This window comes from Salmo salar, chromosome ssa07 (genome assembly GCF_905237065.1).
Source record: "Salmo salar chromosome ssa07, Ssal_v3.1, whole genome shotgun sequence".
Taxonomy (NCBI): Eukaryota; Metazoa; Chordata; class Actinopteri; order Salmoniformes; family Salmonidae; genus Salmo; species Salmo salar.
In genome coordinates this window covers 27,048,908-27,075,071 of record NC_059448.1, presented here as the reverse complement: position 1 = coordinate 27,075,071, position 26,164 = coordinate 27,048,908, and the positions used below count along the sequence as shown (strand labels likewise).

General features: G+C 45.0%; 1 protein-coding gene across 1 annotated transcript; it reads right to left on the bottom strand.

The window, feature by feature from the left end:
- Positions 1-6,195: 6,195 nt before the first annotated feature.
- wu:fd46g04 (endonuclease domain-containing 1 protein) lies at positions 6,196-8,461 on the bottom strand. Its single transcript, XM_014207352.2, has 2 exons — positions 8,110-8,461; positions 6,196-6,840 (listed from the first exon to the last, which is right to left on the bottom strand). Exons 1-2 carry the CDS (start codon positions 8,410-8,412, stop codon positions 6,328-6,330), a joined length of 816 nt encoding a protein of 271 aa, XP_014062827.2. The 5' UTR covers positions 8,413-8,461; the 3' UTR covers positions 6,196-6,327.
- Positions 8,462-26,164: the final 17,703 nt, after the last annotated feature.

Genomic DNA, 26,164 nt, shown 5'->3' with positions numbered 1-26,164 from the left:
GGAGATCCTGGTACCTGCCAGGGTTTTCTTTCTCAGTGCTCCCTTATTTTTGAGCTATAGCCATCTTCGTTTCCTTCGGACCGATCTAAGATAGTGTATATTATTACGCTAATGTCGGGAAGGGCGCTCTCCTGGACTACGGCAGTTTGGGAGCAACAATCCGCCATTTGTTGTCATTTGGAGGATTTCATGGCAGAGGTGAGGAAGGTGTTTGATTCTCCGGTATCCGGGAGAGAGGCGGCCCAAAAACGTATTGAATTATGTCAAGACTCTCGTATTGTGGTAGAATACACTCTTGATTTTCGCACGTTGGCCGCCGAGAGTGCCTGGAATCCGGAGTCCCTTTTTGATACCTTCCTTTGCGGACTATCCAAGGTAATAAAAGATGAGCTAGCTACTGGAGAATTACCGGTGGACCTCGATTCCCTCATCGCCCACGACATCAGAATTGATGGACGCCTAAGGGAATGCAGGAGTGAGAGGTCTGCCTTAGGTCACACTCGTTCATCCACAGTGACTCGCTCACCTCCGAGGGAACCCGGAAGTCCCCGAAGACTGTTTTTCAGTGAGGATCCGAAGCCAGCAGAGCTCCCTCGAGAATCATCGACGACAGATGAGTTGGATACACCGGAACCTATGCAGCTGGGAAGAGCTTGATTATCGCCTAGGGAACGTTCACATAGGCTAAGCTCAAAGAGTTGTTTGTATTGCGGTGCTGCGGGGCATTTCATTGCTTCCTGTACAGTGAGGAGACCTAAATCATTAGTAGGTACAAGTAGACTGGTGAGTCAGACTGGGAATTCTCTAATTCCTATTACCCGTACCCCTTTTGCTGTTATTCTTCTGTTTTGGGATTTTCTTGGGTCCAGAAGCACAATCCAGATATTGACTGGACCACGGGTTCAACCCTGGGTTGGAGCATGTTCTGCCATTCACACTACCTAAAGGCAGTGTAGCATTCCTCTGAACGTCTGCCTCCTGGGTTAAGTATGGCCTCGGATCTCTCTGCCATTCCCACAGAGTATCATGACCTCTGGGAGGTTTTCAGTAAGGCTCGCGCTACCTACCTTCCTCCACATCATAATAGTGAAGACATCAAAACTATGAAATAACACATGGAATCATGTAGTAACCAAAAAAGTGTTAACTTTTAGAATCTTCAAAGTAGTTTGCCTTGTTAACCTCTCTGGGCTAGGTGGGACGAAATCGTCCCACCTATGCAACAGCCAGTGTAATCCCGTGGCGCGATATTCAAATACCTTAGAAATTCTATTACTTCAATTTCACAAACATATGACTATTTTACACCATTTTAAAGACAAGACTCTCGTTAATCTAACCACACTGTCCGATTTCAAAAAGGCTTTACAACAAAAGCAAAACATTAGATTATGTCAGCAGAGTACCCAGCCAGAAATAATCTGACACCCATTTTTCAAGCTAGCATATAATGTCACATAAACCCAAACCACAGCTAAATGCAGCACTTACCTTTGATGATCTTCATCAGATGACAATCCTAGGACATTATGTTATACAATACATGCATGTTTTGTTCAATCAAGTTCATATTTATATCAAAAACCAGCTTTTTACATTAGCATGTGACGTTCAGAACTAGCATACCCCCCGCAAACTTCCGGTGAATTTACTAAATTACTCACGATAAACATTCACAAAAAACATAACAATTATTTTAAGAATTATAGATACAGAACTCCATTATGCACTCGCTATGTCCGATTTTAAAATAGCTTTTCGGTGAAAGCACATTTTGCAATATTCTGAGTAGATAGCCCGGCATTACAGGGCTAGCTATTTAGACACCCACCAAGTTTAGCCCTCACCAAAGTCAGATTTACTATAAAAAAAATTTTATTACCTTTGGTGTTCTTCGTCAGAATGCACTCCCAGGACTTCTACTTCAATAACAAATGTTGGTTTGGTTCAAAATAATCCATAGTTATGTTCAAATATCCTCTGTTTTGTTCGTGCGTTCAAGACACTATCCGAAAGGGTAAAGAAGGGTGACGCGCCCGACGCGTTTCGTGACAAAAAAATTCTAAATATTCCATTACCGTACTTCGAAGCATGTCAACCGCTGTTTAAAATCAATTTTTATGCCATTTTTCTCGTAAAAAAGCGATAATATTCCGACCGGGAAACCGTGTTTTAGTTCAAAGAGAGAGAAAATAAAAACATGGGGTCGCCTCGTGCACGCGCCTCAGTCTCATTGTCCTCTGATAGACTACTTACCAAAGGCGCTAATGTTTTTCAGCCAGGGGCTGCCTCGACATCATTCAGCTTTTTCCCGGGTTCTGAGAGCCTATGGGAGCCGTAGGAAGTGTCACGTTACAGCAAAGATCCTAAATTTTCAATAAAGAGAGTCAAGAAGCCCAAGGAATGGTCAGAGAGGGCACTTCCTGTACAGAATCTTCTCAGGTTTTTGCCTGCCATATGAGTTCTGTTATACTCACAGACACCATTCAAACAGTTTTAGAAACTTTAGGGTGTTTTCTATCCAAAGCCAATAATTATATGCATATTCTAGTTTCTGGGCAGTAGTAATAACCAGATTAAATCGGGTACGTTTTTTATCCGGCCGTGTAAATACTGCCCCCTAGCCCTAACAGGTTAACCACTTTGCACACTCTTGGCATTCTCTCAACCAGCTTCACCTGGAATGCTTTTCCAAAAATCTTGAAGGAGTTCCCACATATGCTGAGCACTTGTTTGCTGCTTTTCCTTCACTCTGCGGTTCAACTCATCCCAAGTCCTCAATTGGGTTGAGGTCGGGTGATTGTGGAGGCCAGGTCATCTGATGCAGCACTCCATTACTTTTCTTCTTGGTCAAATAGCCCTTACACTGCCTGGAGGTGTGTTGGGTCATTGTCCTGCTGAAAACAAATGATAGTTCCACTAAGTGCAAACCAGATGGGATGGTGTATCGCTGCAGAATGATTTGGTAGCAATGATGGTTAAGTGTGCCTTGAATTCTAAATAAATCACAGACAGTGTCACCAGCAAAGCACCCCCACAGCATCACACCTCCTCCTCCATGCTTCACTGTGGGAACCACACATGCAGAGATTTCATGTGGGTTTTCAAGCATGAACTGCTCCTTTCAAGTCCTGCCACAACATCTCAATTGGGATTAGGTCTGGACTTTGACTATGTCATGTCACGCCTGCTCCAGCTCCCCCTCTTTGGTGCTCGAGGGCGCCAGGCTGCCCTTCATTACGCACACCTGTCACCATCATTTACTTGCAGCTGTGCAATACTGGACTCACCTGGACTCCATTACTTTGTTGATTACCCCCTCTATATCTGATTACTCCTCACTTTGTTCCCTGTGTCAGCATTGATGTCAATATTTTTCCCCTGTCCAGACGCTGTTCCTGTTCTGTTTCATGTCTGTGTTTCATTAAATGTTCACTCCCTGTACCTGCTTCTCGTCTCCAGCGTTGACCCTTAAGGCAAGTTGTCCAGGTCCTGAGGCAGCAAAGCATCCCCAAACCATCACTCTACCACCACAATGCTTGACCGTTGGTATGAGGTTCTAATTGTAGAATGCAGTGTTTGGTTTTCGCCAGGCATAATGGTACCCATGTCATCGAAAAAGTTTACTCAAGTTTGACAGAAAGCACCCGGAAGCACCTGGAGGATCATCAAGACTTGGAAGAATGTTCTATGGACAGGACAGGTGATTCAAAAGTATAACTTTTTTGATGACACATTCATTCTATACACACATAACAACTGCTGCAACCAGACTCTTATCATTATTGCTGCACATTACTGCACAATTTAAACACTTGCCCCCCAATCCCCCCTTCCCCAAAACACGTGTATATATTGGACTGTAAATAGTGCCTTCCTGTATTATACTTATGCTAACATATTTATTATATTCTACTGAGACATTTATGTTCATATTCTAATCTTTTATTATTTGTTATTGTTGTTGCATTGTTGAGAAGGAACCTGCAAGTAAGCATTTTTTTGGACGGTGTATACAGTACCATGTGTATCCTGTACATATGACTAATAAAACTTGAAACTTGATAGTATAACAATTGAAATATAAAGGAATTTAATCTACTGAACGGTACACATGATGTTATAGATAATCACATTTATTTCAAAATCAAATGTATGTATATAGCCCTTCTTACATCAGCTGATATCTCAAAGTGCTGTACAGAAACCCAGCCTAAAACCCCAAACAGCAAGCAATGCAGGTGTAGAAGCACGGTGGCTAGGAAAAACTCCCTAGAAAGGCAAGAACCTATGAAGAAAGCTAGAGAGGAACCAGGCTATGAGGGGTGGCCAGTCCTCTTCTGGCTGTGCCGGGTGGAGATTATAACAGAACACGGCCAAGATGTTCAAATGTTCATAGATGACCAGCAGGGTCAAATAATTATAATCACAGTGGTTGTCGAGGGTGCAACAGTTCAGCACCTCAGGAGTAAATGTCAGTTGGCTTTTCATAGCCGATCATTCAGAGTATCTCTACCGCTCCTGCTGTCTCTAGAGAGTTGAAAACAGCAGGTCTGGGACAGGTAGCACGTCCGGTGAACAAGTCAGGGTTCCGTAGCCGCAGGCAGAACAGTTGAAACTGGAGCAGCAGCATGGCCAGGTGGCCAGGTAGTCCTGAGGCATGGTCCTAGGGCTCAGGTCCTGAGAGAGAGAGAGAGAGAGAGAGAGAGAGAGAGAGAGAGAGAGAGAGAGAGAGAAAGAGCATACTTAAATTCACACAAGACACCGGATAAGACAGAAATACTATAGAAATACTCCAGATATAACAGACTGATCCTAGCCCCCCGACACATAAACTACTGCAGCATAAATACTGGAGGCTGAGACAGGAGGGGTCGGGAGACACTGTGGCCCTATCCGACGATACCCCCGGACAGGGCCAAACAGGCATGATATAACCCCACCCACTTTGCAAAATCACAACCCCCACACCACTAGAGGGTTACCTTCAACCACCAACTTACCATCCTGAGACAAGGCCGAGTATAGCCCACAAAGATCTCCGCCACGGCACAACCCAAGGGGGGCGCCAACCCAGACAGGAAGATCACGTCAGTGACTCAACCAACTCAAGTGACGCACCCCTCCTAGGGACGGCATGGAAGAGCACCAGTAAGCCAGTGACTCAGCCCCTGTAATAGGGTTAGAGGCAGAGAATCCCAGTGGAGAGAGGGGAACTGGCTAGGCAGAGACAGCAAGGGCGGTTCGTTGCTCCAGTGCCTTTCCGTTCACCTTCACACTCCTGGGCCAGACTACACTCAATCATAGGACCTACTGAAGAGATGAGTCTTCAGTAAAGACTTAAAGATTATGACCGAGTCTGCGTCTCTCACATGGGTAGGCAGACCATTCCATAAAAATTTAGCTCTGCCTCCAGCTGTTTGCTTAGAAATTCTAGGGACAGTTAGGAGGCCTGCGTCTTGTGACCATAGCGTACGTGTAGGTATGTATGGCAGGACCAAATCGGAAAGATAGGTAGGAGCAAGCCCATGTAAGGTTTTGTAGGTTAGCAGTAAAACCTTGAAATCAGTCCTTGCCTTAACAGGAAGCCAGTGTAGAGAGGCTAGCACTGGAGTAATATGACCAAATTTTTGGGTTCTAGTCAAGATTCTAGCAGCCGTGTTCAGCACTTACTGAAGTTTATTTGTCCGAGAATTTATAGTATGATTTTTGATGATCCTTGGTTGGGTCTGAGCAGATTATTTGTTGCGATTGCAAATGTCATAAAATGATGGTCCGATAGTCCAGGATTATGAGGAAAAACATTAAGATCCATAACATTTATTCCACGGGACAAAACTAGGTCCAGAGTATGACTGTGGCAGTGAGTAGGTCCGGAGACATGTTGGACAAAACCCACTGAGTCGATGATGGATCCGAAAGCCTTTTGGAGTGGGTCTGTGGACTTTTCCATGTGAATATTAAAGTCACCAAAATGTTTAATTTTATCTGCCCTGACTACAAGGTCCGATAGGAATTCAGGGAACTCAGTGAGGAATGCTGTATAATCAATAAGTAATAAAATGTTCATTATCAATTTATGATATTTACCGAATATTTCTCACAACCATTTATATTAAATATGAATTTACATCAAAGAGTATCCTTGTCATTGTTTAAGTCAACTAATTCACACATATTGGAGGTACAGCTGTCTTATAATGATGAACAATTGGTATTTTATTTAACAAAAATACAATTTGCATGTGTTACAAACAGTCAAATGTACCATTGTTACAATTATAGTGTTGTTCAAGATTAAATTAGCATTAGCTAGCTGATATAGCATTAGCATCTACCTTGGAACACATAGAAAGGTGAACCATAATATCCAGGACCACTGAGTCTAGTCTCTAGATCTTTCACAGTCAGCGTTTGCACTTTGCCATTGTTATCAGGACCAACATACCCTGCAGACTCTGTAGTGTGACTCTTAGTAACACAACAGTATGCGCTCCAGTAGTACTTAGCCACTTTTACACCATCACCTATCTGGGTGTCACCAGGCACTACACCTGTGACCACATAGGCCTCGGAGCAGGTGTTATTCAGTAATTCAGCGAGGTCCTCTTCATGTACCCTCCACTGGCCCCGGTTGAAGCCTGGGTCTTGGGGCGCGGCGTTGGTCAGGGTGGAGGTGGCTAACATGGAGGAATGGGTGGAGGTGTGATGGACGGGGTAGAGGTGGCCCTTGTCGTAGCCAGATCTCTCGTAGTCTTGGTTCAAGGCCTGGTGGTCACCCCTACTGTTGGACGGGATTTGGTTCAGTCCGCTCATGCAGAGGTGACTACCACCATCGAGCTGTGAGAGTCAAGAAAAGTCATTGGTTACAGGCAACACATTTTCTTATCAGTCTGCAGATACCTTTGGCAAAGGGAAATTCATGAAGTTTGAATTTTACAGCGATTTGCCTGATGTGCACGTAAAACTTAAAATACAAAATATATACCATTGTTCTGTCTCTGTACCTTGTTGGTGAATGCACAACATACAGTATGTTTCCAAACAAATATATAGACATTAATATATAGACATTTAGGTTACACTTTACTTGAAGGGGGTACATTAAAGACATTAAGAACTTCATGGGTATTGCAATATCGTTCATAACAAACTTCCTAACACATTTATTCAACATCATTCATAAGGAGTTTTCAAAAAAGAATAGTCCCTTCAAGTAGATCTTTATGTATGTATTTAATTTTTATAACCACAGTACCCAACCCCCCAATATACCATAAAAACATGTTTTTGGCATATCTTGGCAGAGAACATGCTGTATACCTAATGCTTCAGAACTCGTTCAAGGCAAGGTACTCTGTTAACTTCAGATCTGCCTTCTCCCAGATATCACAGACTTTAAAACAATAATTCATGATGATTCTAAGGAATGTTTACCCAGTGGCATTCTACCAAATTGAGAGATGATCAGAGAGGATGTACAGCAGTCACTAATCGCTAATCCTCTGCTAACCCTGTGCTGCTCCCAACCTGTTAAGTATGTTGACATTTATTGTCATGAATATTGCCCTGGAGGCAGAATTGAGCGATTTTCGCTAGATGGGTCAGCTGCAAACTCAGAATTGGCTATAAAGTCAAATTCATGAAAACAGAAATGTGCTTTTTGGTCTTAATTTAAGGTTAGGGTTAGGCATTAGGGTTAGCATTGTGGTTAAGGTTAGGGTTAAGGTTGGGGTAAGGTTTAAAATCAGATGTTATGACTTTTATGCCAGCTAGTGACAACTCTGCAGAGCTGTCTCCAGTGCATGAGTCATCCCAATAAATGCCAACCTGTGCCTGTTACATTATTATGTGTCAGAGGGTTGGGTACTGTGGCAGTAAAAATAAAAATGTACATTGTAAAATGGATAAATAAAGATCTAATTTGAAAACTCCTTTTTGAATGATATTGAATAAATGTGTACTGAAGGTTGTTATGGAAAATACTGCAACACTCATAAAGGTATACTGCCTTATGTACAGTATACCCACTTCAAGTAAACTGTTACAAAAATGTTAAGGTGTGAAAACAAATGTTATACATGTCAGTAAATACAATTATGTGCCTACCTGAGGTTCAATATACCAATAGTCCTTTCGTTCAGTGTCTGCATGTTGAAGCTCGTAGGCAGAATACACAGGAATCTTATTATTGGTGTCGTAGAGTGTGGCATAGTAATATTGCAATTTATTATTATTGTCCAGGAGACACTGGCATATTTGCTGGTAGCGATTATTGTTCGTATGATCACTGAGAACCGTAGGAGGAACATGGTTCAGAAAGAACTGACTGCATTTTACGAACGAGGTCACCTCCCCCTGGGAAAGCAGAGGAAACAACAGCAAAACAAAAACTTCACACCGGAGCCCCATGGTGAAAGACGTTTGGTCAGCACTAGTGGAGATAAAATGGTGACTGGGCTGGGGTTCTCTGGTGAGAAGTACCACAGGCTTTCCACTTACACTGTATAAACAAAAGTATGTGGACACCCCTTCAAATTAGTGGTTTCGGCTCTTTCAGGCACACCCATTGCTGACAGGTATCGAAAATCGAGCACATAGCCATACAATCTCCATAGACAAATATTGGCAGTAGAATGACCTTACTGAAGAGCTCAGTGACTTTCAACGTGGCAACGTCATAGGATGCCACCTTTCCAACAAATCAGTTTGTCAAATTTCTGCCCTGCTAGAGCAGCTATAAGTGCTGTTATTATGAATTGGAAATGTCTAGGAGCAACAACGGCTCGGACGCGGAGTGGTAGGCCACACAAGCTCACAAAACGGGGCCGCCGAGTGCTGAAGCGCGTAAAAATCATCTGTCACACACACCTGAGATTCATACTGCCTCTGGGAGCAACATCAGCACAATAACTGTTCGTCGGGAGCTGCATGAAATGGGTTTCCAAGGCCAAGCAGCCTGGAGCACTGGAAACACGTTCTCTGAAATGATGAATCATGCTCCAACGTTCTAGCAGTCCGACGGCCAAATCTAGGTTTGGCGGTTGCCAGGAGAACGCTACCTGTCTGAATGCATAGTGCCAACTGTAAAGTTTGGTAGAGGAGGATTAATAACGGACTGGGGCTGTTTTTCATGGTTCGGGCTAGGCCCCTTAGTTCCAGTGAATGGAAATCTTAACACTACAGCATACAATGACATTGTAGATGATTCTGTGCTTCCAACTTTGTGGCAACAGTTTGGGGAAGGCCCTTTCCTGTTTCAGCATAACAATGCCCCCGTGCACAAACGAGGTCCATACAAAAATGGTTTGTCGAGATTGGTGTGGACGAACTTGATTGGCCTGCACAGAATCCTGACCTCAAACCAATCGAACACCTTTGGGATGAATTTGGGATGAATTGGCCGACTGGGAGCCAGGCCTAATTGCCCAACATCAGTGCCCGACCTCACTAATGCTCGTCGTTGAATGGGAGAAAGGCCCCGCAGCAATGTTCCAACATCTAGAGGAAAGCCTTCCCAGAAGAGTGGAGGCTGTTATAGCAGCAAAGGGGGGACCAACTCCATATTAATGCCCATGATTTTGGAATAAGATGTTCGACAAGCAGCTGTCCACATACATTTGGTCATGTAGTGCATGTTTTCCTGCACGTCCTGATACTGTCAAGCCTGGAAGTTCCCCAGGGTAAACATTATGGCTAAAATCCAGGCAGACTACCAGTGGTGTAGTGTTGCATGGATATACTCTTATTTTGCCAAACATTTTCCAAAGGCGCCCTGTGTGAAAGATTCTATGAGAAACAGTGACAGACACTCCGAATTACCTAAAATGATAAATCCTATATTGGTCTTTCACAGTCAGGCCAACCAAAGCTGTACAGTGCAAATAGTCTAATAGTAGGCTTACCATTGAAACAGATAAATGAGGCTGTCAACTAAGTCAGACATTTTTTCGCACAAATCCGATTTTTCAAAATTTTTTCAGGTTTCCACAAAAGGCACCTAGCACTGTTGTTTGGTTAGCGATGTTTGATAGGCATAGGTAGGCATAGGATACTTTGTACAGTAACTAGTTAACATTTAACTCAGAAGGTTTTTTAGAAAGCCTTCCATCTACCATAAGATGGTTAGACCTATCATTAGCGTCGTATATTTTTCTTGCTGTTTAATTGTTTGCAACCTGGACATTATACTTCATATTATGAGGTGTCTTACCTTGTTTGAAAGTGGCCTATAGCCAAACTCCCACCATACAAACATGGAAGCAATTATTTTATAAAAACTTCCTCATATGCGTTCTCCTGTTCCAGCCTATTCGTTTTCTTTCAACTTTCTTTCATTGTCTAGCAGCCAAAGGCATTATCCTAGTCATATTAGCAACATATGATAGTTGTTGCATCTTTAGATCTCCCCTCTAAATTACTAACGGATATTTTCATCTTTGTCCATGAAACCACTCGCATGTGTGGTAAGCATTTTAGAATGGTGTTTCCTACTGCAAATTGCATTTTAGAACATTCTCACACAGCCTACCGCTATGTGCACATTGCTGAGCTGAAATTGTGAAGAAATAATAATATATCAACATTTTAAACAAAACATTCTGATCTGTTCCATCAGCCTTATTAACTTATATGGCGTATACCTCCACTACACTACTTTCATACGCATTGTGGGGATTAAGAAGTGAGTATGCGCAATGCCCACTGAAAATATGTGATATGGGTATAAGGCGTATACCTGCGTGTACCCTCCACTACACCACTGCCGACTACATTGCAGAAGCATGCCAGATCTCACAACGCCTGGATAGGTGTTCAACAAATCAGTTAACCACATCATTATGGTATAGCTATCTGATGCCTGTTTGCTCAGTCAATGGCGTGGCACACAACCATTGGTTGATAGAATGCAACGTCTGCGATGTACAGTGGGGGAAAAAAGTATTTGATCCCCTGCTGATTTTGTACGTTTGCCCACTTACAAAGAAATGATCAGTCTATAATTTTAATGGTAGATTTATTTGAACAGTGAGAGACAGAACAACAACAAAAAAATCCATAAAAACGCATGTCAAAAATGTTATAAAAGGATTTGCATTTTAATGAGGGAAATAAGTATTTGAACCCTCTGCAAAACATGACTTAGTACTTGGTGGCAAAACCCTTGTTGGCAATCACAGAGGTCAGACGTTTCTTGTTGTTGGCCACCAGGTTTGCACACATCTCAGGAGGGATTTTGTCCCACTCCTCTTTGCAGATCTTCTCAAACCTTCAACTCCCTCCACAGATTTTCTATGGGATTAAGGTCTAGAGACTGGCTAGGCCACTCCAGGACCTTAATGTGCTTCTTCTTGAGCCACTCCTTTGTTGCCTTGGCCGTGTGTTTTGGGTCATTGTCATGCTGGAAACCCGTCCACGACCCATTTTCAATGCCCTGGCTGAGGGAAGGATGTTCTCACCCAAGATTTGACGGTACATGGCCCCGTCCATTGTCCCTTTGATGCAGTGAAGTTGTCCTGTCCCTTTAGCAGAAAAACACCCCCAAAGCATAATGTTTCCACCTCCATGTTTGACGGTGGAGATGGTGTTCTTGGGGTCATAGGCAGCATTCCTCCTCCTCCAAACACAGCGAGTTGAGTTGATGCCAAAGAGCTCCATTTTGGTCTCATCTGACCAGAACACTTTCACCAGTTGTCCTCTGAATCATTCAGATGTTCATTTGCAAACTTCAGATGGGCATGTATATGTATTCTTGAGCAGGGGGACATTGCGGGCGCTGCAGGATTTCAGTCCTTCACGGTGTGTTGCCAATCGTTTTCTTGGTTTCTATGGTCCCAGCTGCCTTGAGATCATTGACAAGATCCTCCCGTGTAGTTCTGGGCTGATTCCTCACCGTTCTCATGATCATTGCAACTCCACGAGGTGAGATCTTGCATGGAGCCCCTGGCCGAGGGATATTGACAGTTCTTTTGTGTTTCTTCCATTTGCGAATAATCACACCAAATGTTGTCACCTTCTCACCAAGCTGCTTGGCGATGGTCTTGTAGCCCATTCCAGCCTTGTGTAGGTCTACAATCTTGTCCCTGACATCCTTGGAGAGCTCTTTGGACTTGGCCATGGTGGAGAGTTTGGAATCTGATTGATTGATTGCTTCTGTAGACAGGTGTCTTTTTTTACAGGTAACAAGCTGCGGTTAGGAGCACTCCCTTTAAGAGTGTGTTCCTAATCTCAGCTCGTTACCTGTATAAAAGACACCTGGGAGCCAGAAATCTTTCTGATTGAGAGGGGATCAAATACTTATTTCCCTCATTAAAATGCAAATCAATTTCTAACATTTTTGACATGCGTTTTTCTAGATATTTTTGTTGTTATTCTGTCTCTCACTGTTCAAATAAACCTACCATTAAAATTATAGACTGATCCTTTCTTTATCAATGGGCAAACGTACAAAATCAGCAGGTGATCAAATACTGTTTTCCCCCACTGTACTCGACCTGGAACAAGACCTATGTGTTCCTATCTGTACGAACCAGTACATGATGTGTATTTACTCAGATGCTAGCACTGTATGTGGCACTGAGGACTAACTATGGAAAAGTATTTTTGCATCCAAAAGATACCTTTTATCTCAAAAGGTTAATGATTAAAAGGGTTGCACACCAGTGTGAATGTGAACAGATTGTGTGGCAACGACACAATTGTGCCCATGTTCTCTCCTATGAGGGTAAACAACATCTAGATAATTCACTTACCTCATTGAAACTAGTTCTGAACATAAAGAAGCACACTATTTGTATATTTATGTAGGCATACAGTGGGGGAAAAAAGTATTTGATCCCCTGCTGATTTTGTACATTTGCCCACTTACAAAGAAAATGATCAGTCTATAATTTTAATGGTAGGTTTATATGAACAGTGAGAGACAGAATAACAACAAAAAAATCCAGAAAAACTCATGTCAAAAATGTTAGAAAATTATTTCCATTTTAATGAGGGAAATAAGTATTTGACCCCTCTGCAAAACATGACTAAGTACTTGGTGGCAAAACCCTTGTTGGCAATCACAGAGGTCAGACGTTTCTTGTAGTTGGCCACCCAAAATGATCAGTCTATAATGAGGGAAGGAGGTTCTCACCCAAGATTTGACAGTACATGGCCCCGTCAAATGATGCGGTGAAGTTGTCCTGTCCCCTTAGCAGAAAAACACCCCGAAAGCATAATGTTTCCATCTCCATGTTTGACGGTGGAGATGGTGTTCTTGGGATCATAGGCAGCATTCCTCCTCCTCCAAACACGGTGAGTGGAGTTGATGCCAAAGAGCTCCATTTTGGTCTCATCTAACCACAACACGTTCACCAGTTGTCCTCTGAATCATTCAGATGTTCATTGGCAAACTTCAGACGGGCATGTATATATATTCTTGAGCAGGGGGACCTAGCGGGCGCTGCAGGATTTCAGTCCTTCACGGCGTAGTGTGTTACCAATTGTTTTCTTGGTGACTATGGTCCCAGCTGCCTTGAGATCATTGACAAGATCCTCCCGTGTAGTTCTGGGCTGATTCCTCACCGTTCTCATGATCATTGCAACCCCACGAGGTGAGATCTTGCATGGAGCCCCAGGCCGAGGGATATTGACAGTTCTTTTGTGTTTCTTCCATTTGCGAAAAACAGCACCAAATGTTGTCACCTTCTCACCAAGCTGCTTGGCGATGGTCTTGTAGCCCATTCCAGCCTTGTGTAGGTCTACAATCTTGTCCCTGACATCCTTGGAGAGCTCTTTGGTCTTGGCCATGGTGGAGAGTTTGGAATCTGATTGATTGATTGCTTCTGTGGACATGTGTCTTTTTTACAGGTAACAAGCTGTGGTTAGGAGCACTCCCTTTAAGAGTGTGCTCCTAATCTCAGCTCGTTACCTGTATAAAAGACACCTGGCAGCCAGAAATCTTTCTGATTGAGAGGGGGTCAAATACTTATTTCCCTCATTAAAAGGCAAATCAATTTATAACATTTTTGACATGGTTCTTTTGGATATTTTTGTTGTTATTCTGTCTCTCACTGTTCAAATAAATCTACCATTAAAATTATAGACTAATCCTTTCTTTATCAGTGGGCAAACGTACAAAATCAGCAGGTGATCAAATACTTTTCCCCCCCACTGCATGTTTCATATCTACATGGCTAGAATGAAACCTGAATAATATATGTGATTTTTAAACTAAAAAACATCCACAATCTGTCCAGAATAAATGTTGTAAATTGGCTTGGGTTGCTGATGTGATTGCTGTTTTGATGTTATGTATGCTTGCTTGCTTAAGACCAAGACAAATGACTATCACCATTATTAAAAAGCAATAAAAACATTTTTATTCTGATATTTTATTGCTTCATGTATTTCATTATTTATTCTCCAGAAATGTTGTCAAAAAGTACCTTCTAAGTTAAGGAGAGGATACACAATCTTTAAGCATAATCTATATTTGTAACGTTTCTCGTCTAACGGAGACCAAGATGCGGCGTGTGAAGTGCTCATATTCATTTTTATTTATCTCCAAATCGACAAAACAACAAAACGACCGTAAACAGTCCTGTCAGGTGCAACATACACAAAACAGGAAACAACCACCCACAAAACACAGGAAAAAACACCCCTACTAAATAGGACCTTTAATTAGAGGCAACGAGGAACAGCTGCCTCCAATTGAAGGTCAACCCAACGAACTTAAACATAGACATAGACACACTAGAATAAACATAGAAATATACTGACATAGAACATAAACCAAAACCCCCGAAACACATAAAACAAACACACCCCTGCCACGTCCTGATCAAACTACAATAACAAAATGACCCCTTTACTGGTCAGGACGTGACAGTACCCACTCCACCCCCTTCCCCCAAAGGTGCAGACACCAAATGCACCGAAAACAAAAAACCCAACAAAAATAACCCCAAACTAAAGGGAGGGAAGGGAGGGTGGCTACCGTCACCGATGGCTCCCGTGCTACACCCCCCATCCCCAATCCTCCAACTACGGAGGTGGCTCAGGCTCCGGATTTAGTCCCCACTCTAACCTGTCCACCCCCACTGAAGGCTCAGGGCTGTAGCCCACTGCTGAAGGCTCTGGGCTGAGGGGCGACTCTGCTGCGCCGGACTGGAGGGCGACTCTGGCTGCGCCGGACTGGAGGGCGACTCTGGCTGCGCCGGACTGGAGGGCGACTCTGGCTGCGCCGGACTGGAGGGCATCGCTGGAGGCCAAGTGCTCACAGCAGGCACTGGCTGTACCGGGCTATGGAGGTGCACTGGAGGGTGAGTGCGGAGAGCAGGAACAGGACGTACTGGACTGGGCTGGCGCACTAGAGGCCTGATGCGTGGGGCTGGCTTTGGAGGCGCCAGACTAGTGACACCCACCTCAGGGGTAGTATGAGGAGCAGGACGTACTGGACTATGGAGGCTTACCGGAGAGAGAGTGCGAGAAGCAGGCACATGCTCACCACAATAAGCACGGGGAGTTTGCTCAGCGCTCACCCCTGGCCCGGCCAAACTACCCATGTGCCCCCCCAAAAAACATTTTTGGGGCTGCTTCTCGTTCTTCCCTGGTAGGCTCCGATAACGTTCAATAACTTGCCCCCAAGTCCAGTTTCTTCTCTCCATCCACTCCAATATCGACCAGGTGTCCATCTCTGCCCGGGCACGCCGCTTGATCCAGTCATGGTGGGTGGTTCTGTAATGTTTGTCGTCTAACGGGGACCAAGACGCGGCGTGTGAAGTGCTCATTTTCACTTTTATTTAATTACAAATAAACAAAACAACAAAACGATCGTAAACAGTCCTGTCAGGTGCAACATACACAAAACAGGAAACAACCACCCACAAAACACAGGAAAAAACACCCCTACTAAATAGGACCTTCAATTAGAGGCAACGAGGAACAGCTGCCTCCAATTGAAGGTCAACCCAACGAACTTAAACATAGACATAGACACACTAGAATAAACATAGAAATATACTGACATAGAACATAAACCAAAACCCCCGAAACACATAAAACAAACACACCCCTGCCACGTCCTGATCAAACTACAATAACAAAATGACCCCTTTACTGGTCAGGACATGACAACATTTAATAATTGAATAGGTCTGAATGGTTTGATTTTCTTGTATGTCATTCCACCCCAAAAAATATTTGATTATACAATATTAATCCAGCTGCTATATTATTGTGAAGAAAAACCAACAGCAAGACAAAAACCAAGGTACAAATCATTATAGCACATTACAACACATAGCCTGTATCTTCGTTGAGATTTCACAAAGCTTGCCATTAGTAACAATAAAAGGTTCAATCTACAATAAGAGTCCTTAAAAAGTCTGCAATATCAAATCAAATCGAATTTTATTGCTCACATACACATATTTAGCAGATGTTATTGCGGGTTTAGCGAAATGCTTGTGTTCCTAGCTCCAATAGTGTAGTAATATCTAACAATTCACAACAATACACACAAATATCAAAGTGTAACGGCTGTCTTCTGTAAAAATGGACCAAGGCGCAGCAGGTATGTGAATACTCATCTTTAATAAAAATAAAGGAGTAGAGCATCCACTTAACAATACAAACAATATATAAGACAGGAACAGTTTTGCAGGCACACAACACGCAGTGCAAAAACAACTACCCACAAAACCAAGTGACAAACATACTCCTACATATATGACTCCCAATCAGGAACAACGATCCCCAGCTGTTCCTGATCAGGAGTCACAAGACCAACACAGAACAATCACACACACAAGACTGCCACGTCCTGACCCCAAAACTACAACAACAGCTCCATCTGCTGGTCAGGACGTGACAGTACCCCCCTCAAGGTGCAGACCCCGGAATGCACCTAACAACGAAAAAACACCAACAAACAAAATCCCCAACAAAACCCATAAACAATAACCCCTAAACAATAAGGGAGGGAAGGGAGGGTGGCTGCCGTCAACGACGGCACTGTGCTACACCCTCCCTCCCCAACCCACCTATCCTGGAGGTGGCTCCGGTGCAGGACGTGGACCCTGCTCCACCCTCGGCGTCGCCCACTTCGGTGGAGCCGATAGCTGCGCCAGGCAGACGGACCCCTCGAGCCGGGCCGGAGGACAGGAGGGCCCCTCGGGCTGGGCCGGGGAACAGGAGGGCCCCTCGGGCTGGGCCGGGGGACAGGAGGACCCCTCGGGCTGGGCCGGGGAGCAGGACGGCCCCTCGGGCTGGGCCGGGGAGCAGGACGGCCCCTCGGGCTGGGCCGGGGAGCAGGACGGCCCCTCGGGCTGGGCCGGAGAGCAGGAGGGCCCCTCGGGCTGGGCCGGAGAGCAGGAGGGCCCCTCGGGCTGGACCGGAAGGCATGCGGGCCACTCGGGCTGGGCCGGAAGGCATGCGGGCCACTCGGGCTGGGCCGGAAGGCATGCGGGCCTCTCGGGCTGGGCCGGAAGGCATGCGGGCCACTCGGGCTGGGCCGGAAGGCATGCGGGCCACTCGGGCTGGGCCGGAAGGCATGCGGGCCACTCGGGCTGGGCCGGAAGGCATGCGGGCCACTCGGGCTGGGCCGGAGGGCAGGAGGACCACTCGGGCTGGACCGGAGGGCAGGAGGACCACTCGGGCTGGACCGAAGGGCAGGAGGACCCCTCGGGCTGATCCTGACAGGCCGGGCACCCTGGCAGATCAGGGCAGGCGGGCACCTCTGGCAGAACCGGGCAGTCTGGCCTCTCTGGCAGAACAGGGCAGTCCGGCCACTCTCGCAGAACAGGGCAGTCCGGCCACTCTGGCAGAACAGGGCAGTCCGGCCACTCCGGCAGTTCAGGGCAGTCCGGCCACTCCGGCAGTTCAGGGCAGTCCGGCCACTCCGGCAGTTCAGGGCAGTCCGGCCACTCCGGCAGTTCAGGGCAGTCCGGCCACTCCGGCAGTTCAGGGCAGTCCGGCCACTCCGGCAGTTCAGGGCAGTCCGGCCACTCCGGCAGTTCAGGGCAGTCCGGCCACTCCGGCAGTTCAGGGCAGTCCGGCCACTCCGGCAGTTCAGGGCAGTCCGGCCACTCCGGCAGTTCAGGGCAGTCCGGCCACTCCGGCAGTTCAGGGTAGTCCGGCCACTCCGGCAGTTCAGCGCAGTCCGGCCACTCCGGCAGTTCAGCGCAGTCCGGCCACTCCGGCAGTTCAGCGCAGTCCGACCACTCCGGCAGTTCAGCGCAGTCCGGCCACTCCGGCGACTGTTGACTGGCGGGCAGCTCCGACGACTGTTGACTGGCGGGCAGCTCCGACGACTGTTGACTGGCGGGCAGCTCCGACGACTGTTGACTGGCGGGCAGCTCCGACGACTGTTGACTGGCGGGCAGCTCCGACGACTGTTGACTGGCGGGCAGCTCCGACGACTGTTGACTGGCGGGCAGCTCCGACGACTGTTGACTGGCGGGCAGCTCCGACGACTGTTGACTGGCGGGCAGCTCCGACGACTGTTGACTGGCGGGCAGCTCCGACGACTGTTGACTGGCGGGCAACTCTGGTGACGACTGTTGACTCCTGATGCGTGGGGCAGGTATTGGACGTACCAGCCTGGAGACACGCACCTCCATGCTAGTGTGTCTAGCGGGAAACACCGGACCGAAAGGGCGCACTGGCGGTCTTGAGTGCAGGGTTGGCATCACCCCTTCCGGCTCGATGCTCCCCTTGCCCTGGCACCTGCGGGGCGCTGGTACTGGGCGCACTGGGCTGTGCGTCCGTATAGGCGAGATGGTGCGCACCTCAGCGTAACATGGCGCCCTCCACCTCGTACGCACCTCCCTGTAGTCACGGGTAGCTGGCTTACGGCTCTTCCCTGGCCTGGCCAAGCTACCCGTGTGCCCCCCCAAAAAATCTTGGGGCTGCCTCTCGGGTTTCCTAGCCAACCGTGTTCCAGCGTAACTTTCCCGATGGTTCCTCTGTCCAGCTGCCTCCACTCTCCTGAGTGCCTCCACCTGTTCCCATGGGAGGCGATCCCTTCCGGCCAGGATCTCTTCCCAGGTGTAGGCTCCCTTGCCGTCCAGGACGTCCTCCCATGTCCATTGTTCCCTTTTTTCTCTCCTGTGGCTTCCTCCTCTTCTGCTGCTTGGTCCTTTGGTGGTGGGTAGTTCTGTAACGGCTGTCTTCTGTAAAAATGGACCAAGGCGCAGCAGGTATGTGAATACTCATCTTTAATAAAAATAAAGGAGTAGAGCATCCACTTAACAATACAAACAATATATAAGACAGGAACAGTTTTGCAGGCACACAACACGCAGTGCAAAAACAACTACCCACAAAACCAAGTGACAAACATACTCCTACATATATGACTCCCAATCAGGAACAACGATCCCCAGCTGTTCCTGATCAGGAGTCACAAGACCAACACAGAACAATCACACACACAAGACTGCCACGTCCTGACCCCAAAACTACAACAACAGCTCCATCTGCTGGTCAGGACGTGACACAAAGTAAAATAATGAAATTAAGAAAATAGAAATATTAGGACGAGCGATGTCGGAGTGGCACTGACTAGAATATAGTAGATACAATATATACAGGTCATTCGGAAATTATTCAGACCCATCGACTTTTTCCACATTTTGTTACATTACAGCCTTATTCTAAAAAGGATTTAATCTTTTTCTCCCCCTCATTAATCTACACACACTACCCCATAATGACAAAGCAAAACTGTTTTTTTAGACATTTTTGCAAAATAAATTAAATTAAACATCACAATTAAATAAGTATTCAGACTCTTTACTCAGTACTTTGTTGAAGTACCTTTGGCAGCGATTACAGCCTTGAGTCTTTTTGGGTTTGACGCTACAAGCTTGGCACACCTGTAGTTGGGGAGTTTCTCCCATTCTTCTCTGCAGATCCTCTCAAGCTCTGTCAGGTTGGATGGGGAGCGTCGAGATGTTCGATCGGGTTCAAGTCTGGGCTCTGGCTGGGCCACTCAAGAACATTCAGAGAATTGTCTCAAAGCCACTCCTGCGTTATCTTGGCTGTGTGCTTAGGGTTGTTGTCCTGTTGGAAGGAGAACCTTCGCCCTAGTCTGAGGTCCTGAGTGCTCTGGATAATATTTTATCTCAGGGTCTGAGAGTCTTTAGGTGCCTTTTGGCAAACTTCAAGCGGGCTGTCATGTGCCTTTTACTGTGGAGTGGCTTCCCTTGGGCAACTCTACCATAAAGGCCTGATTGGTGGAGTGGTGCAGAGATGGTTGTCCTTCTGGAAGGTTCTCCCATCTCCACAGAGGAACTCTGGAGCTCTACCAGAGTGACCATTGGGTTCTTGGTCACCTCCCTGACCAAGGTCCTTCTCCCCCAATTGCTCAGTTTGGCCGGGTGGCCAGCTCTAGAAAGAGTCTTGGTGGTTCCAGAACCTTTAAGAATGATGGAGGCCTCTGTGTTCTTGGGGACCTTCAATGCTGAAGAATTTTTGGTAACCTTCCCCAGATATGTGCCTTGATTCAATTCTGTCTCGGAGCTCTACGGACAATTCCTTCGATCTCATGGCTTGGTTTTTGCTCTGACAACTGTGGGCCTTATATAGACAGGTGTGTGCCTTCCCCAAACATGTCCAATAAAGTTGTAGAAACATCTCAAGGATGATCAATGGAAACAGGATTCACCTAAGCTCAATTTCGAGTCTCAAAGCAAATGGTCTGAATACTTATGTAAATAAGGTATTTCTGTTAGTTTTTTTCATGATAAATTTGCTACAATTTCTAAAAACCTGTTTTCGCTTTGTCATTATGGGATATTATGTGTAGATTGATGATAACATGCTTTTATTCAGTCTATTTTAGAATAAGGCTTTAACCTAACAAAATGTTGAAAAAGTCAAGGGGTTTGAATACTTTCCGAATGCACTGTACCTAACAGTGGAGGTTGGTACTGTTCAAGATTAGGGAGGACGGCCTTATTTCAATTATATAATATTGGATAACTTTTATTCATATTCCTTTCACCCAGCTCAATGTAACATCAAAAGGTTTAGGCTACTATGATACAGCATTTTTCCCTATACCCATCATGAAGTTGCTACAACCTAGCCTACGAATGAAAGTTTATAACGTAGGTGCACAGGTCGAGAGACAAATTGGAGTAATTAAATTGACAGACAGTTACACATTCAATGCCGCCATGCACACACATGCCTGCATCTAGCTGATCTAGCTGTAATCATTAGTCCAACAGTTGCAAACAAGAGTTTCTATTGGACAAATTCCGGTAGGTTTATTTACATTTTGGTCTATTTGCTTCTGTTTAACATCTTATGGCTTGAATCCCGTTAGCGGGATCGATATGACGACAGCCAGTGAAAGTGCAGGGCAGCAAATTCAAAACAACAAAAATCTCATAATTAAAATTCCTCAAACATACAAGTGTTATACACCATTTTAAAGCTTTATATCTTGTTAATCCAGCCACAGTGTCTGATTTCAAAAAGGCTTTACGGCGAAAGCAAAACATATGATTATGTTAGGTCAGCGCCTACACTTAAAAAAACAGCCATTTTCCAGCCAAAGAGAGGAGTCACAAAAAGCAGAAATAGAGAGAAAATTAATCACTAACCTTTGATGATCTTCATCAGATGACACTCATATGATTTCATTTTACACAATACATGTATGTTTTGTTCGATAAAGTTCATATTTATATCCAAAAATCTGAGTTTACATTGGCGTGTTATGTTCAGTAATCTTTTGCCTCCAAAATATCCAGTGATTTTTCAGAGAGCCACATCAATTTACAGAAATACTCATCATAAATGTTCATGAAAATACAAGTGTTATACATGGAACTTTAGATAAACTTCTCCTTATTAATGCAACCGCTGTGTCAGATTTCAAAAAAGCTTTACCAAAAAAGCTATAATCTGAGTACGGCGCTCAGACACAAAAACATGCCAAGCAATATATCCGCCATGTTGGAGTCAACAATAGTCAGAAATAGCATTATAAATATTCACTTACCTTTGATGATCTTCATCAGAATGCACTCCCAGGAATCCCAAGTCCATCCTTTATGTCCAAATACCTCCTTTTTGTTCACGCCATCAGTTCACAAATCCAAATTCAGAACGCAGGTCAGACGAAAACTCAAAAATGTCCATTACAGTTCGTAGAAACATGTCAAACGATGTATAGAATCAATCTTTAGGATGTTTTTATTGTAAATCCGCAATAAAGTTTCAACCAGAGAAATCCTTTGTCTTCAAAAAATGCTATGGAACTGAGGTACCTCTCACGTGAGCACGCATGCCTGAGGCTCATGCCCTGTGTCACGTCCTGACCAGTAAAAGGGGTTATTTGTTATTGTAGTTTGGTCAGGGCGTGGCAGGGGGTATTTGTTTAGTGTGTTTCGGGGTTTTGGTTTATGTTCTATGTTTTCTATTTCTATGTGGTTGTTCTAGTTTTTCTATGTCTATGTCAGTTTGGTCAATGACCTCCAATCAGAGGCAGCTGTTTGTTGTTATCTCTGATTGGAGGCCATATTTAGTTGTGTGTGTTTTCACTTGTGTTTGTGGGTGGTTGTTCCTAGTATAGTCTGTGCCCCTTATTGGGCTGTTATCGTCGTTATTTTGTTTAAGTGTGTTTAGCTTCAATAAATCAAAGATGAGCAATATACCCGCTGCATATTGGTCCGATGATTTCTTAGACGACGAAGATTATGGCACCCTGCTGGCAGAGTTCTGACTCCAGTAGCTCTTATTCATCTTCACTTTACAGTAGAACCCTCAAACAAGGTTCTAAAGACTGTTGACATCTAGTGGAAGCCTTAGGAAGTGCAAAATGACCCCACAGACACTGTAGTTTGGATAGGGAATTAATTGAAGTCCTACAGACCACTTCCTGTTTGGATTTTTTCTCAGGTTTTTGCCTGCCATATGAGTTCTGTTATACTCACAGACATCATTCAAACAGTTTTAGAAACTTCAGAGTGTTTTCTATCCAAATCTACTAATAATGCATATGCATATCTTAGTTTTTGGGAGTGAGTAGCAGGCAGTTTACTCTGGGCACGTCAGTCATCCAAGCTACTCAATACTGCCACCATCCATAAGAAGTTTTAAGAAACATTTTTCAACAGAATCAGCAGAATGAATACACTCCTGATCACTCTCACACACAGTAGACTTTCATAGCAGCCACATACAAACAGCATCATCTCTTTGCTCTTTCTATAATTCCTTCTTGCATCTATGCGCTCTCCTCCTCTCACCTTTTCCCTTCGCTTGTGGACTTCAGTGCACAACAAAACAGCTGTCTGTGACCAGGTGAAAAAACCTTTCCAAGCCAAACTTTCATACCATAACCGCTAACCGCTACAAACAGCCTAAATCGTTGTCACCATATTAGTTAACAGCATAGCTACTAGAACATAGCTACTAGAAGTAACGTTAGTAAACCCGCTACATCCACGCAGTACAGTGTACAGCAAACAATGAAATCTCTCTCTCTCTCTCTCTCTCTGCTGCTTCTCCTTATTTTTTTATGAAATTAATTTGTTCAAAACTGTTCAACTTTTGTCTTTTGATCTCTTTGAGTCAACTACTCATCACATTTTATGCACTGCAGTTCTAGCTAGCTGTAGCTTATGCTTTCAGTACTACATTCATTCTCTGATCCTTTGATTGGGTGGACAACATGTCAGTTCATGCTGCAAGAGCTCTGATAGGTTGGAGGAAGTCCTGGAATGGGGTGAGAACCATGAGCCTCCTAGGTTTTGTATTGAACTCAATGTACCCAGAGAAGTACAGAAAATAGCTGTCCTCCAACTACACCATGGTGCTACCCCAGAGAGTGCTGTTGAGGCTACTGTTGACCTTCAGGCTTTTAGGCATTTAAAAAAAATACAGAAATACCTTAATTACATAAGTATTCAGACACTTTTCTATGAGACTCAAAATTGAGCTCAGGTGCATCCTCTTTCCATTGATCATCCTTGATATGTTTCTACAACTTGATTGAACTCCACCTGTGGTAAATTCAATTGATTGGACATGATTTGGATAGGCACACACCTGTCTATATAACGTCCCACAGTTGACAGTGCATGTCAGAGAAAAAACCAAACCATGAGATCGATGGAGTTGTCCATAGGCACAGATCTGTGTAAGGATACCAAAAAATCTCTGCAGTATTGAAGGTCCCAAAGAACACAGTGGCCTCCATCATTCTAAATGGAAAAAGTTTGGACCCACCAAGACTCTTCCAAGAGCTGGCCATCTGGCAAAACTGAGGAATCGGGGGAGAAGTGCTTTGGTCAGGGAGGTGACCAGGAACCCTATGGTCACTCTGACAGAGCTGCAGAGTTCCTCTGTGGAAATGGGAGAACCTTCTAGAAGGACAACCATCTCTGTAGCACTCCACCAATCTGGCCTTTATGGTAGATTGGTCAGACGGAACCATTCCTCAGTGAAAGGCACATGACAGCCTGCATGGAGTTAACCAAAAGGCACCTAAAGGACTCTCAGACCATGAGAAACAAGATTATCTGGTCTGATGAAACCAAGATGCAACTCTTTAACCTGAATGCCAAATCAAATCAAATTGTATTGGCCACATACACATGGTAAGCAGATGTAATAATATCTAACAAATAATCTAACAATTCCCAACAACTACCTAATACACACAAATCTAAAGGAGTGAATGAGAATATGTACATATAAGTATATGGATGAGCGATGGCCGAGCGGCATAGGCAAGGTGCAGAAGATGGTATAAAATACAGTATATACATGTGATAGGAGTAATGTAAGATATGTAGACATTATTAAAGTGCCATTATTTAGAGTGGGATTGTTTAAAGGGACTAGTGATCCATTTATTAGTGTCCAGTGATTGGGTCTCAATGTGTGCAGCAGCCTCTCTGAGTTAATGTTTGCTGTTTAGCAGTCTGATGGCCTTGTGACAGAAGCTGTTTCTCAATCTCTCGGTCCCAGCTTTGATGCACCTGTACTGACCTCACCTTCTGGATGATAGCAGTGTGAACAGGCAGTGGCTCGGGTGGTTGTTGTCCTTGATGATCTTTTTGGACTTCCTGTGACATTGGGTGCTGTAGGTGTCATGGAGGGCAGGTAGTTTGCCCCCGGTGATGCATTGTGCAGACCGTACCACCCTCTGGAGAGCCTTGCGGTTGAGGGCTGTGCAGTTGCTGTACTAGGCTGTGATACAGCCCGACAGGATGCTCTCAATTGTGCATCTGTAAAAGTTTGTCAGGGTTTTAGGTGACAAGCCACATTTCTTCAGCCTCCTGAGGTTGAAGAGGCGCTGTTGCGCCTTCTTCATCACACTGTCTGTGTGTGTGTGGGCCATTTCAGTTTGTCTGTGATGTGTACGTCCAGGAACTTAAAACGTTCCATCTTCTCCACTTCTGACCTTTCGATGTGGATAGGGGGGTGCTCCCTCTGCTGTTTCCTGAAGTCCACGATCATCTCCTTTGTTTTGTTGACGTTGAGTGAGAGGTTGTTTTCCTGACACCACACACTGAGTGCCCTCACCTTGTCGTTGTTGGTGATCAAGCCCACTACTGTTGTGTCGTCTGCAAATTTGATGATTGAGTTGGAGGCATGCATGGCCATGCAGTTGTGGGTGAACAGGGAGTACAGGAGAGGGCTGAGCACACACCCTTGTGGGGCCTCAGTGTTGAGGGTCAGTGAAGTGGAGATGTTGTTTCCTACCTTCACCGCCTGAGGGCGGCCCATCAGGAAGTCCAGTACACAGTTGCAGAGGGAGGGGTTGAGACCCAGGGCCTCCAGCTTGATGATGAGCTTGGAGGGTACTATGGTGTTGAATGCTGAGCTGTAGTCAATGAACAGCCTTCTTACATAGGTATTCTTTTTGTTCAAATGGAATAGGGCAGTGTGCAGAGCGATGGCAATTGCGTCATCTGTGGACCTGTTGGGGCGGTTTGCAAACTGAAGTGGGTCTAGGGTGGCCGGTAAGGTGGCGGTGATATGATCCTTGACTAGCCTCTCAAAGCACTTCATGATGACAGAAGTGAGTGCTGCGTGGCGGTAGTAATTTATTTCAGTTATCTTTGCCTTCTTGGGTACAGGAACAATGGTAGCCATCTTGAAGCATATGGGGACAACAAACTGGGATAGGGAGCAATTAAATATGTCTGTA